The sequence below is a fragment of the Drosophila santomea genome, unplaced genomic scaffold (genome assembly GCF_016746245.2).
Source record: "Drosophila santomea strain STO CAGO 1482 unplaced genomic scaffold, Prin_Dsan_1.1 Segkk83_quiver_pilon_scaf, whole genome shotgun sequence".
NCBI lineage: Eukaryota > Metazoa > Arthropoda > Insecta > Diptera > Drosophilidae > Drosophila > Drosophila santomea.
This window is the reverse complement of record NW_025319019.1, coordinates 275,948-290,627: the sequence shown is the minus strand read 5'-3', so window position 1 is coordinate 290,627 and position 14,680 is coordinate 275,948. Positions and strand designations below refer to the sequence as shown.

Below are 14,680 nucleotides of genomic sequence, written 5' to 3'. Positions count from 1 at the left end.
CTTATGTCTGTCACTTAATTGTTGACAGCTGCTTTGCTGGCACGTGTTTCGGATCGTTGAAGACCTATTCAAAAAACTGGATTTAAGAACCTGCATTCCGAATTTTTACTTTGGCTCACGGAAAAGCTACCTTGGACCGAAGAAACGTTTATCGGTGGTACGAAATGTTATCAGAAGGCCGAGAAGATGTGAACGACGAAGAGCGGGCCGAACGCCCGAGCAATTCAACAACAGACGAAAAAATTAATAAAGTGGGGATAATGGTATTGGCCAATCGTAATGGTATTGGCCCTTAGTAATCAGCCCTAGGAAAATCAACAATTAAGGACTAATACGGTTAGTTTATTCGTGGTGAAATGAGCACCGAGGACGGCGTGAGACGCCTAAAGGAAGAATGTTATTGACGAAACCAACGAAAACATCCACAAAATGATATTGGATGACTGTAATCTGAAATGGAATGAAATAGCTGAGTCTCTGAAAATATTAACTGAACATACACTTCACATGCTTCAAGAATGAGAAACCTCTGTGGAGCTGCGCGAGCTCACTTTTGACAAAAAACATCGAGGAGTTGATGATTCGGAGCAGTGTTTGAAGATATTCAAGCATAATAAACCCAAGCATAGGCCGGGGACTATTTAATAAACCTGTTACGCCAAAGCATCTTCAAATTAAAAGTGTGCATCAATAAAACCCCATCATCGTTTTATTAGAGCATTTGTATTGGTGTAGTATGCATATATCGTCGTACCGAGTATACAAGGACCTAATTGAACAAAGTAATACAGTGTAGTTACGTAAACATAGAGTCCGCCCATTAACCCCAAGTGGCCGACGAAACGCGATCAGCTCTAAGTCCTGAGCATTTGATAGTGCAAGTGTCAGCAGATCCCACAGTCTCTCGCGCTCTCTTGTGTATGTCTGTCAACGCTCTGCAAGCAGCGCAGCCGCAAACTACTAGCTGCTAAGTCCCAAATATGTGAATCTAAGAACCTTGAATAAAAATCACTTCAACGAAGAACATGTGTCCAAACCCATAACCAGGTTCACGAGTTCCTCGCTAATCAAAAACCTAATCCCTGGGAATTGGGAACACTTTATTACATCGGATACGGTGTACGTCAAAGGCTGATAGTAGATATAAATGTTTAATTCTCCGATTCTTCAGTGCCCATACATCAATTCCGGATTGATCTGAAGACGCAAGTTATTGGGCAATTTTACTGCGACAGCAAAGTGCCTAAGAGTTGGGTTCGGAATTTTCAGTAAGTTTTGCCGCCAACTCACAAGTCTTAGGATCTGGCTACAGAAAAACAACACCTCTCGCAAGGTCAAGACTATTCTGAAATACATTTTTATACATGAAATTTATAAATTTTAAGCGAATGATTAACCCTATGTACATATATATTTTTCGGGTTAACGTTGTAGTTTTCGTTATTGTTCATTATTTTCTCTATTTTAAGTACTAGCGTTGAAAAAACTTTATGATTGTAGATGGCGAATATTCGCGTTTGCACTGCTCAGCCGTTCGTCTCAGACTCCCCTTTTGTGAGTCTATTTGACAGGCATTCGGCTTTCCTTTCACTTTCTCGCAGTGCGCACGAGAACACGCACGACAATCGTAAATTCTACCCTATAGGCAACTCTACCTATTAACGACAACCCTATTAACGATTGTGCGGGTATTTCAAATAAACCATTTAATCTTCGACACGGCCATTCTGACAAATTAAACGCCCTCGTGTAACATAGTTACAATTTAAATTTTATTTGATTCAATATCCTAACAGTACAAACTAATTTCTTAAGATTTATCGTAATTTTCACAATTTTTAGTATGCTGGTTACATATCTTCTTCAGTTACTAACAATTTTTCATAATGTTCAACCTCATGTTCTTTTTCATGTTCATAATCAGCTTTAGGGCCGGGTACTACCAATTTACCATCGACTACTGTCTATCAAGCTGCTCTTTCGTCTATTTCAACGATTTCTCTTTGAGGTTTAACCTCGAACTTTAGCTAATTTGATACACATGCCCATATAGCATTCTTCTTAAACTATCGTTACATTAAATCTTTGCATTTTAGTTTCTTGATATTTTTAAATTTGAAATTCAACATTCATTGTTATTCCTATGGTTTGATTTAAGCATGGTTCCGTCAAGAGCCCCACACGCCATGTGACAACCATTATTGTCCACTTGTGCTTGCTCAATGACGCAGCTATCTAAAGTCTAAAAACCATATCGCCAAACAACAACCAATACAGACGCTTTGCATCAGCCAGGTTATTTCCACTTTAACTCGCAAACAACACCTCCTGTGTTCTTCCGCTATTCTCAACCTGACACAGCATATCACACAGATATCTTGCCACAATCTTAACAAGAATCAAGCGGGATTTCCAACTCATTCGGAACATAACCATCTGGCATCCGTCATGGCAATATTTATATGACCGATTATTATGCAATGACTTTAATGTATACCGATCTCCATCTAAAACTTCACTGATCCTAAATGGTCCCTTAAACTTCGGATCTAATTTAGTTTGATGACGTTCTTCATTTTTTAATAAAACAAAATCTCCAATTGTATGTCTTACAACTTCTGCCTTATTTTTGTCAAATCTATATTTATCATTACTAGCCTGAATATTTATTTTTACTACTGCCCTGTCTCTAACATTTTCTTTATCTACCTTTATCTCCGTGTCAAACGGTGGCATCAAGCCCAGGGGACGGGTCTCTTTACCAATCAGCATTTCTAAAGGGCTTGCTTTGGTTGCACTACTAACTGTGCAAGTTGTACCTCGCCTAGAGAATCCTGCCATGACCTGTTACTTGATTCCACCGCAGTCAAGAGATTCTTGAGCGTTTCCATAACGCGCTCAACTTGCCCGTTTGCTCGACTTCCTCCTGTAGCTATAAGATGCAGCTTTATCTTCTGAGATCCACAAAACTCTGAAAACTTTCCGCTGGTAAAACATCTACCCTGATCGGCTATTATTCGGTTCGAACACCCAACAAAGAAATAGATGATTTTAATGCCTTCACGCAACTATCGGTGTCCAACTTTAAAGTGTGAAACAAATAAACGAATTTGGTTAGAGCATTTATTTGTACCATGACATATTCCTTAATATTATTCTTCCCACTTGCCATGGGACATTTACTTTTGGGATTGGATATAACTCTGCTTGTATCTTCCCAGATGACCCCTTTACACTTTTACACGTTATACAACTGTCGACAAACTTTCGAACGTATTTATTCATTTTGGCAAACCAATAATATTGATAAGTCTTATCGAGAGTCTTTTTACAACCGAAATGCATAACGGACTCATGAACTTGATTGATTACCGACCATCGAAAGGCATGCTCTGTATGCATTCCTCTGTATTTTTCGAAACAAGAAATCTTTTGTTTTCAGTTTATTAGGTTAGGTTAGGTTAGGTTTTACCGGTCGTCGGTAATCTTACGCACTTAGACCATTAGAGGTCCATTGTGATACCGTGTATGTTTTCCCCTTTTGCCCGTCGAGGTTCGTGTGAAGTAAGCAGTTTCCCCAGACAGAGGCGCTGGTGAATTTTTGTATCCGATGTGGATCGGTGTCGGACAGGTCGGACGTGTCTATCAGGAATCTGCTTCCTAATTGAGCAAGTCTTTTCGCTTGCAGTGCTGGACAGTGGCATAGTAGATGCTCTACCGTTTCTTCCATTTCTTCTTTCCTACAGCTACGGCAGAAATCGTTATACAAGGCATTAAGTCTTCTGGCATGGGTGCCTATCAACCAATGCCCTGTGATGACTCTCATAGCAGTGCTGAGGTTTGCTCTGGTCAATCTTAAAAGTTTTGACGTTCTTTTTGAGCTTATTCTTGGCCATATTTGGCTAGTAAGGCGACTGTGTGTGGTATTTTTCCATATTGTCTGTTTGTTTTGGTTTAGGTTTTCCCTAAGTAGTGGTTACAAGTGGCTAAAGGCATACTCATGCACTCCATCTCTTGTATGAGTGGCGCGGTAGTGCCTTCTCGAGCTAGTTCATCTGCGATGGAGTGTCATCTCGTGCAAAGATGAGCGGCAATTCGATACTGTTTTTGAGTGACTTGAGATAGCTGCTTGGCTATCACAGAAAATGTTTACGTGTGAGCTTTCCGGTTTTAGTGCTTTCAAGTGTTTTAGGGCCTCCCTTATTGCTGCTACTTCAGTTTGCAATGATCGGGGAGTCTGAACGAGATGCGTTGGCCTAGCTGTTCGGAGTAAACTCCTCCTCCTACTCTGTTCTGTAGTTTTGACCCGTCCGTATAGAAGCATATAGCATTCTGGGGGTCAGGTGTTCATGAGTTCCACTCGTCCCTGTCTGGGATGATTGAACGGTGCTTATATGTACTCCGTTGGAGTGCAGTAGTCTGTCCTGGAGGGGACTATTTGAATGTGTTTTAGGAGACATGAGTTACCCGCTTCTTGTGGGTTCCACTGTTTGGTATCTTTAAGCCTAATTGTAGCCTGTTCCATGCCAGCTAGTTCTGGGCTTGGGAGGTTGAGTATGGCATTTAGGGCTTCGTTTGGGGTTGTGCGTAAAGCACTGCTGATGCAGAGTGCCGCGGCTTCGGTAATCGCCGTTGGGATGACGTTGTTAAAAGCTCCTTCTATGTCCAGGAAAGCTACCAGTGTATATTCCTTTTGGGGTATGGATTTCTCTATCTTGGAGACGAGAGAGTATAGTGCTGTCTCTGTCGATTTCCCTTTCTTTTAGGCGTGTTGCGTGCCTGTGATGAGACTTGGATTGAGTTGATCTCAGATGCAGGCCGATGATTCTTTCAAGGGTCTTTAGTAGGAAGGATGACAGACTAATTGGTCTGAAATCCTTGGGGGTCGTGTGTGATGGTTTCCCTGCTTTGGGGATGAAGACAATTCGGGACTCTAGCCGCGATTGCGGTAGGTGTCCAAGAAGTAGGAACCTTTTAAAAATGTTAAGAAGCCAGTTTATGGCTATATTTCCCGCATGTTGTATTTCTGCGGTTATGATTTTGTCTGTACCTGCAGATTTGTATGGATTAAAGCTGTGAATGGCCCAATGGAGGACCTTTGGGTCTATGCACAGTTCGATACTTGCCGGTGTGGCGCTTGTTTGTTGGGAAGTGAGAGCGTTTTGGCTGTTTCCTGGGAAGTGAGTGTCTAGAAGTATCTTCAGAGATTCCTCACTCGTGCTGGTCCAGGAGCCATCTGCTCTTTTAAGGTAGCCTAGGGTTGTGGCCGATTGGGAGAGGATTTTTCTAAGTCTGACTGCTTCAGTTGTATTTTCAATTTCTGAGCAGTAGGAATGCCAAGAGGATCGCTTTGCTTTCCTGATGGCTTTTTTGTAGTTTCCTTCAGCTTATTAACAATATCAGAAAGTTCCGAGTCCTGACATTGCTCATCTGCGAGCAAATTATTTGAGATTTCTGCTAAGTTTACACGTTTTTCTAGGATTTTAGTCTTTTGAACTGGTATTGCATCAGGCACGTGATTCCTGGATTCCTCATGCGCCATGCGCTTTCCTTTCCTATATTCTAATTTGAAATCATAAGATTGCGATGCACCCTAGGTGTTAGTTCAATTTTTGTTCGCGATGCTTTTAGCGAATTGCAACCCGTAAATAAAACAAACTCTCCTCCGAGCAAATATTGCGGAAAATGTTTAACTGATTCAACAACAGCCAATGTTTCCAATTCATACGAATGGTATTTAGACTCAGCAGGGCAGGTGGTTTTACTATAATACTACATAAGGATCCCCCTTGATCCGATGAATTAGCATTGCTCCATATCCACAAGAGCTCACATCAGTATGCAATTTTATGGAATGTTGTGGGTCAAAATAACAAGTACTGGCTCACTTGTCAGAATAGTGTAATTATTCTTCCTAATCTCCTCCAAATCATTAGTCCAGTTAAAAGTATTTTTGCTGTCTACACGTCATGCCCTATACCTCGGATAATGACGACATTATAAATTGTTTTATTAACAAATTTATCAGCAGCACTGTTTCGAACGAACGAGCATTCCGCCCAGAGTCAAAACAAATAGGAAAGAGCTCACCTCCGTGTGTCATAGTTCCTTTTGGTTCGGACACAGAGCACCGATTTATTTTCTTCTCGAATTTTCCATGTTTTTTATATTGTTAATGCACCGATTCGCAAAATGTCCAAGCTGTCCACAACGATAGCAGGTGACGTTTCGCAAATCCCGCTGCTGCTGCTGCTTGACCTCCACGTCAGATCGCTTGAGTCGACATTCCGCCATCCTATGCCCAGGCAGCTTTCATGCGTGGCATATTATTTTGGCACGCTTGTGTCCAGCACTGCGCTTCTTCTCAAACACATTTAACTCCATCTGCAGTTGGTTCCTCGAGCTAACATCTGACGAAAACGCCACACTCTACAAACGGCTGTCAAAATTCACCATGTGTCCTAGTACAGTTGACACAGCTATATGCTCGGCTGTCATTTTGCGCCATTTCGTTGTCAATGTAGTTACCATGCGGCTTGCATACTCTGCATGACACTCATTATGTGCTGGACGACTGTTTAGCAGATTCAAAATTGCAGCTGCCGGTGTCTCCTTCACTTCAAAGCGTTGTAGAAACAACTCACGGAACTGTTCCCAAGTAACGCCAGTATAGCAGATTTGGGTCAGCCATGACGAAGCATTTCCCTGCATGCAGTTACTCAGCAACATAATTAAGTTACTTCCTTCAATCGTTTGTTCTTCCAAACCGATATGTGCAGTTGCGCACCATTGAGTTGCATCAGCGCCAGCCACATACGGATTAAACTTAATTTAATTAATAAATATATTTTCGGACGCGCCGAAGACTGCATGACTTTGCACATCTCCAAAAAAATTCGATTTTGCATTTCCAAGACAATGCGCAATAGGGCAATGTGCGGGCATTTCAAATAGACCTTTTAATTGATAAAGCAATATAAGAGCTCGCGGTCTATGTGTTAATATGAACATATTTATACCCGTTACTCGTAGAGTAAAAGGGTATACTAGATTCGTTGAAAAGTATGTAACAGGCAGAAGAAACAGTTTCCGACCATATAAAGTATATATATTCTTGATCAGGATCAATAGCCGAGTCGATTTGACCATGTCCGTCTGTCCGTCCGTATGAACGTCGAGATCTCAGGAACTACAAAATCTAGAAAGTTGAGATTAACCATACAGACTCCAGGGACTTAAGCGCAGCGCAAGTTTGTCGAATCATGCTGCCACGCCCACCCATAAACCGCCCAAAACTGCCACGCCCACACTTTTGAAAAATGTTTTCATATTTTTTTATTTTTGTATTGGTCTTCTAAATTTCTATCGATTTGCAAAAAAACTTTTTGCCACGCCCACTCTAACGCCCACAAACCACCCAAAGCTGCCACGCCCACACTTTTGAAAAATGTTTTGATATTTTTTCATTTTTGTATTGGTCTTGTAAATTTCTATCGATTTGCCAAAAAACTTTTTGCCACGCCCACTCTAACGCCCACAAACCGCCAAAAACTGTCAGTGTTAAAGACTCTCCTTCGCACTTTCACTAGCTGAGTAACGGGTATCAGATAGTCGGGGAACTCGACTGTTGTTTTTTTAATTGCAAGCATGCCTACTTCCGCAGATGCCAAAACTTAAAATACAAACTTAGTTTGAAGAGGAACTAACGGTTCTAGTTTTCAAAACTCAAAAAAAAATTTTTTTTCCTAAAACAGCTTCTTAAAGCTGCCACAAATGGATTGATATATTTGGGGTACGATTAAACCAAAGACATTAGAATAACAAAATGCGTAAAGGGCATACATTGGTTTTCACTATACAGACAGTTTTTTGGTGGCGGCAATAATTGCTCTCTCTCCGCTCACGTAAATCACTTGCTTGTGTGGGTAAAAACAATAAGTGAGAAAGTGTGGATGTGTGCGTACTTGTGTCAGAAGACGGTTTTGGCCGAAAACAGTTTTGATCTAATGGGATTGATGTAAAGGGAGGCCATGAAAATTGTAATTGGGTCGTATACTTATATGATCTTCGAGTTGACTTGAAATAAGTAGAATATTCAAATATTTGCATGTTTCTAACTATTGCATTTCAATATATTTTGCTTCTCTTTTATTAATTATGTATATTATATATTTTTTCCATATATGTAGATTAATTTTCAGTTGCAATAAAAATTTTATAATTAATTAATTTTTTGCACATAACATTCATTATTTGGTGATGCATTGCTCTAAAAAAATTTCTTATGTGCACGGTTAATTCAAAGACATTATAATAATAAGATGCGTAACGGCCATACATTGGTTTTGCACTATGCAGCCACTTTTTTGGTGACGACCAAAATTGCTCTCTTTTCGCTCGCCTAAAATCGTGAGCGTTAAAATCTAAAAATAGAATTGTCTTGCTTGTATGAGTAAAAACAATAAAGAAGATCGTGTGCATGTGTGCGTGCTTATGCTAGAAGACGATTTTAGGGCCGAAATCAATTTTGATCTAAGAAACAAATTTGATTAATGTTTTGGTTTGAAAGAAGTTTTTTATACCCGTTACTCGTAGAGCATTTCTTACCACCCATAATTGCGCGCTTTTTTAAAAATATTAAAATAAAATAAAATTTAAGTGAATCTTATTTGCATTTTAAATACTGAAAATTGGTAATTTTTATACTAGTAATTTGACTAAATAACTATAGTAAATAATTAAAATGTATATAAAGTAAATTATTAAAACTACTGTAATTTAAAACAAAGAATTTTCAAAAAAAAAAGAAATTACATTTAAAATATTTCATAAAAATAATTCATAAACTAAAATATTAATTATAAAATAAATAAAAATATGGAAACTCTTTATTGCAAAATTGATTTCATTGATGCACGAAGTGCGGACATAAGCACCGAAGAATCATTGACGTCTTATATTTTTCACACGTCGCACGCTGAATACTCTAATGAAAACTATTCTAATATAAAATCATATTTGAAAATTATTATGCATTATTAGGTACAGAGATTGTGCTATTATTATTTCTATGTTGAATTTAAATAATTGTTATGTTAAGGCAATGCAAAACTAGAGTTTTTAAGTGGTGGCAATTTATAAAAAATAATATAGATTTAAAGTCTAAGAACTTCTAAAATGAAGGGCATATTTTGTCATTTTTACAATGTATGTGCATACGTGTGCACCAGTACAGTGGTCAGCTGTCGCTGTATGCGTACAAGAGAGCTGCTGGCTCTAGAGCTCTCCGCTCACTGGCTTTTGAACAAAATTTCGAGAGAGCCTGGAGCCACTTGAAAAGCCACCACAAAAAAATCGTGTGCAAAAAAATCGTATGGCGTTACGCATCTTGTTATTCTAATGTCTTTGGTTAATTTGTATTATTTTGAAAAATATTTTCAGAAACCTAAATATGTTTTTTTTTCGATATTAAAATCAAATCAGATGGTTCTCTTAGTTTTTCCAAGTCCAATTCTATCGAGTACTTTTTCTCAAATATGGAATGCTCTGTTGGCGCTTATATGCTCGGATTCTTTTTAAAATCAACAATCAGCATTTATCGCAACGGGATCCCTTATAATATCTACTTGAAAGTTGGACATTTACATGACAATATACTTAGACATATGTTTTTACTTTTATACCAATACTTTGTAATAATACATATACTAAATAATTAAAATACAATACAAAATTAAAAAACAAATTGTTATGGTAAAGTAATACCATAAAACAAGAGAGAACGCTATAGTCGAGTTCCCCGATTATCTGATACCCGTTACTCAGCTAGTGGAAGTGCGAAGGAGAAATTTCAGCACTGACAGTTTTTGACGGTTTGTGGGCGTGGCAAAAAGATTTTTGGCAAATCGAGATAAACTTACAAGACTAACAAATAAGTGAAAAAATATCAAAACATTGGCCAGATTGACTCCGGCTATTGATAATCAAGAATGCATATACTTTATATGGTTGGAAACGCTTCCCTAGTATACTCTTTTACTCTACGAGTAACTGGTATAAAAATCCAGCTGTAATCCAACTTATCCCAATCATTTCATACTCTAAACATGATATTAGCATCAGAGGACATAGTTCATGCAAATACAGACTTTTCGTTTCTCTTTGTTTTGGTTTTTGGTCAACTGTTCTCATTCGCGTGGTTCTTGTTATGCTTACTCAACAACAACTCAGAGAGAGCGAGCCAACTGAACGCTCGCTCGTTGAGGGTCAGCAGAAGAGCGAAAAAACGAAAGACTCATCGTAAACGGTCTTTTGTCTTCAGTGCCTTTTAAACAAAGCTTAGCAAAATTTTTTACATATTTGTTAGATGTAAACATTAGATTTATTACTTATTCAGTATTAAGTTTTACAACTAGTAGCGAATTAACATTTTCTGCACTTAAAGAGCTTCGTCGTTCGCTTAAAATGTAATGAAGCGCTGAAAAGGCCCTCTCAACAGACACCTGAGTCGCCGGTGTAGCAAGTACAACGTGTGCGAGCGCATTCAGGTGTGGCGACTGCAGCTTAATATCAGTAAAATACTGTAAAATGTTCGCATTTAGTGGCAAACGTCCATGCATAAGGTCGAAATTTTCTATGTCAGCATAGATCTGGACCAGTTTTTTAGATGCAGGCTCTTCTTTAGTTTCGGAGATTGTCTGTACGCCATCCAAATAGGCGGAAAACAGAGACTCTTCTTTGTCAGCACGTGTGACTTACAAGTTGACTGATAACCAGTTTTTTAGATGCAGGCTCTTCGTTAGTTTCGGAGATTGTCTGTACGCCATCCAAATAGGCGGAAAACAGAGACTCTTCTTTGTCAGCACGTGTGACTTACAAGTTGACTGATAATTCGCATATACATACACAAATGCAAATGCAAAAGACTTTTATTTTCTTCGATCGTTGCAAAACGGTCACCGAATAAGCAGAGCAAGAGGAAAACACGAAATTGGTTTTTGGTTGAGCACAGACCATTCGTTCAAGAGACACTGGTGAACGGTTCTTGTCTGATTTTTTGCGCAAGTGGTGCGCAAAAACCAGTTATTTGGTGACTGCAAGAAACGGTCAACTGTTATTTGCGAGCTCTGTTTTATCATGTTCGTTTTCACCGCTTTAATGCAATTTAGTAATTCAGTAATGCAAGCCTAAAAAACCAAGAGACGATTATCTGTTCGGTGAGCGAATGGTTTCCAATTCAGTTTCTTGGCTTTTCTATGTTTGTGGGGTCAGGTCGTAGTAAACATAATAAATAAATATCTAATTAATTGGCATAGCCCCCAGTTAATCTCGGAAGCTATAGAGGTTGCTTTTGATGATGCTGCTGATGGCCGCAATTACAAAGATAAATTCGTTTAGAAAACGCATTTGCGAGGCGCGTAAATCTCCCCCAAACTAAGGGGAAAGTGAGAATGTCCTCAAATTTTTCACTCAAATTAACATATATTTTCTCAAATACAAGTTCATCAACATCGTTGAGAATTTTCCTAAAAGTTTCTTGAATGTCATCGATCAGCTCGTTTTCATAAAGAACCAGAGAAATACAAATACAAGTTAAACACAGACGGTCGCGAATAATATTCTATCAAGTAGGACGACATGAAGAAATCTATTTGGTCGTGACTTGGCATGTCACGGACAGAAGTACATAGTCAATTCTATTAGGAGGGCTCTAAAAATTTTTTTATTAACGATCACACTGAGCCAAAATACATACATTTCTTTGGACCGTTCATGGTTCAGTTTAAGAATAATTTGCGTTTTTTCTTTATTTTGTTTCAAAAATATTAAAGTAACTTGCAATACAAAGCGTATAAATGATATATTAAATTATTTATTTGAACGCCCTTTAGGTTATTAGAAGATTTTGAACAATTTTAGAAAAATAACATTTAACAAAAGGTATAGAAAATATTTACCATCTATAACAAATAACCAATTGGTAAAACAAAATACATAAAACGAATACATTAAAGTTAATGTGTGTATAATGTATATATAAATGTAATTGTTACTTTATTATACAAAATTAATACCTCGGGTCTGGTAAAATTAATTTTTTGCTTGCCCTTGCAGCTGGAGTACATTTTGACTTTTCCATTGCCATTAAATAGCTGACATCAGCCAAAACTGCTTCCAAATCAGCCATTGCCGTTTCTTATTTGTTATCTTTCGTGTGTAATACCATATACACTTGTTTATAGATCGTTTTCCAACATACTGATTTTGAAACGACTCATTTTTAAATTGATTATATTAATTTCATTATTGTCAACAAAAATAAATAGTATGTATATTCAAGAACTTTTCGGTCATATCTAATGTGACCGTACTGAACTCAAAAAAAGTGCACCCCGTAATCACTGCTGAATTATAGCCTTTTCTCACAGAGATTCATTCATTTGATTAAAAATCTGGAGAGCTAATGTATTTAGGTGTATCCTTAAAATAATAGTTTTAAGGCCTGTTGTCGAATAAGTAAATATTATTTATTGAATTTTCTTAGTTGCATATATTTTTTAATATATTATTGTGACAAAAGTTGTTATTAGTTCTGTTTCTGTTTGTTTAGGTGCATTCGTCACTAGTTTTGACCTCGTTCACAGGTGTGTTTGAGTGATATTAGATATTTTTATTTTTAGTTTTTATATTAGTGTATTTTGCTATATATGTATAGCTGTTTCCCGTTTCAAGTTTGGAACGTTATAAAAATAAACAAGCAATATACTTTTTGTTTTTGAAAAATGTTTTAATCGTATCATTGGATTTTAACAAATCGGGTGTCACAAACATTTACAGTTTTACAGATTTTTTCTGTAATTCATAAAGCTTTTTCTTTAAGCCCTTCCTTTTGCTATATCACTGATTTTGTGTATCTTTGTACTGATTAGACAACTGCAACAAATTTTTATTTCTTCGTGTACATATATGCAATGATGTTACTTCCTGTTAATTTTAAAATTCTTACTTCTAGACTTTCACAACTTTTTGTCCTGAACCATAATCCCATTTACCGTTTGGACTGCTCGTCCACAGTGATAAAAGGGAAACAATTTTCTTACGTGCGTGAAAGAACTATACAGCTGACAATGCCGGATTAACCAATTTTGCTCTTTGGCAATAAGAGATACCAAAGTTGAAGTTCCGAGTGGAGATAAAGGAAGTAATCCCGGAACAAGGAACCGAATTCCGCTGGCCACTGGAATGGGGAATCTGTACAAAAATTGTTTAAGATATAAATTTGCCTCTAGAGTTTAAGTGAATGAAAGACATAAATTTTATGAATTGTAAGATAGAGTTTGAGAGTTAGAGCGGGCGTGGCAAAAAGTTTTTTGGCAAATCGATAGAAATGTAGAAGACCAATACAAAAATGAAAAAATATCAAAACATTTTTCAAAAGTGTGGGCGTGGCAGTTTTGGGCGGTTTGTGGGCGTTAGAGTGGGCGTGGCAACATGAATCGACAAACTTGCGCTGCGTCTATGTCCCTGGAGTCTGTATACTTAATCTCAACTTTCTAGCTTTTGTAGTTCCTGAGATCTCGACGTTCATACGGACAGACGGACAGACAGACAGACGGACTGACAGACGGACATGGCCAGATGGACTCGGCTATTGATCCTGATCAAGAATATATATACTTTATATGGTCGGAAACGCTTCCTTCTGCCTGTTACATACTTTTCAACGAATCTAGTATACCCTTTTACTCTACGAGTAACGGGTATAATCACGCAGCGACGAATATTAAAAATCAGCAGCAGTCGCCGTTTTTCGTTTTTTCGCTTTCTGCTTTGCTGTTGCTTTTGATCGTAGACGTAAGTCGCTGCTGCAGCTACCGACGACTTTCGGAAGTCGTCAGCAGTCGCAGCAGCATAAGTCGGCGCCTTCGACTGTTTGCTGCTTTTTATTTTCGTTGCTATTGCTGTTGATCAACAGTCGCAGCAGCGTAAGTCGGCGCTGTCGACGGTTTGCTGCTTTTTATTTTCGTTGCTATTGCTGCTGATCAACAGTCGCAGGAGCGTAAGTCGGTGCTTTCGACTTTTTGCTACTTCTGATTTCTGCTGCCGAGCAGCATAAGGCGACAGACGCATGAGGCGACAAATTAATTCAGTAGCCGCGACTTGTGTTTAATTACGATAACTAAATTTTTTGACAATTTCTTATTCTTAAAATTACTTATACTTTTTTATTTTTTTGACTTTCTTTTTGTATATTGCTTATAAAATAATAAAACTAATCAATTTTAAAAAAATTATAGAAACAAAATTAGCAAAAATAAAAACATAATAGTATATGAATTTTGATGAATTATAAATAAATACATTTTCATTGTTTTCTGTTTTAACTATTATTTTACTTATTTTATAAACTACTAAGAGTAAGTTCTTCGTTTTCAAAAAGTGGCGAAGTGTCAATGGCCATGTCCAAAAAGGTTGGATTTAATTTAACTAGCAATATGTTCTCAAGAACATCCTGGCTTAATCGATTGTCCAAAAAGGTTGGATTTAATTTATCTAGCAATATGTTCTCAAGAACATCCTGGCTTAATCGATTGCGGTAGTCGGTAAGCACCAGCCTCAGAGTGGAGAATGCTCGTTCAATCGACACCTGTTATAAAATAAGAAACTATCTAAGAAGGAA

The 14,680-nt window shown here is 37.8% G+C and overlaps 1 protein-coding gene across 5 annotated transcripts in view; it reads right to left on the bottom strand.

Annotated features, from left to right (window-relative positions):
* Positions 1 to 12,355, bottom strand: part of LOC120457843 (G protein-coupled receptor kinase 1) — a 155,723-nt gene extending 143,368 nt beyond the window's left edge. For all 5 annotated transcript variants that reach the window (XM_039645354.2, XM_039645358.1, XM_039645356.1 and 2 more), the window contains exon 1: positions 12,075 to 12,355. In XM_039645354.2, coding sequence (XP_039501288.1) covers positions 12,075 to 12,187 — 113 coding nt within the window. In that variant the 5' untranslated portion in view covers positions 12,188 to 12,355. The remainder of the gene's footprint in view (positions 1 to 12,074) is intronic.
* Between the last annotated feature and the right edge of the window lie 2,325 nt (positions 12,356 to 14,680).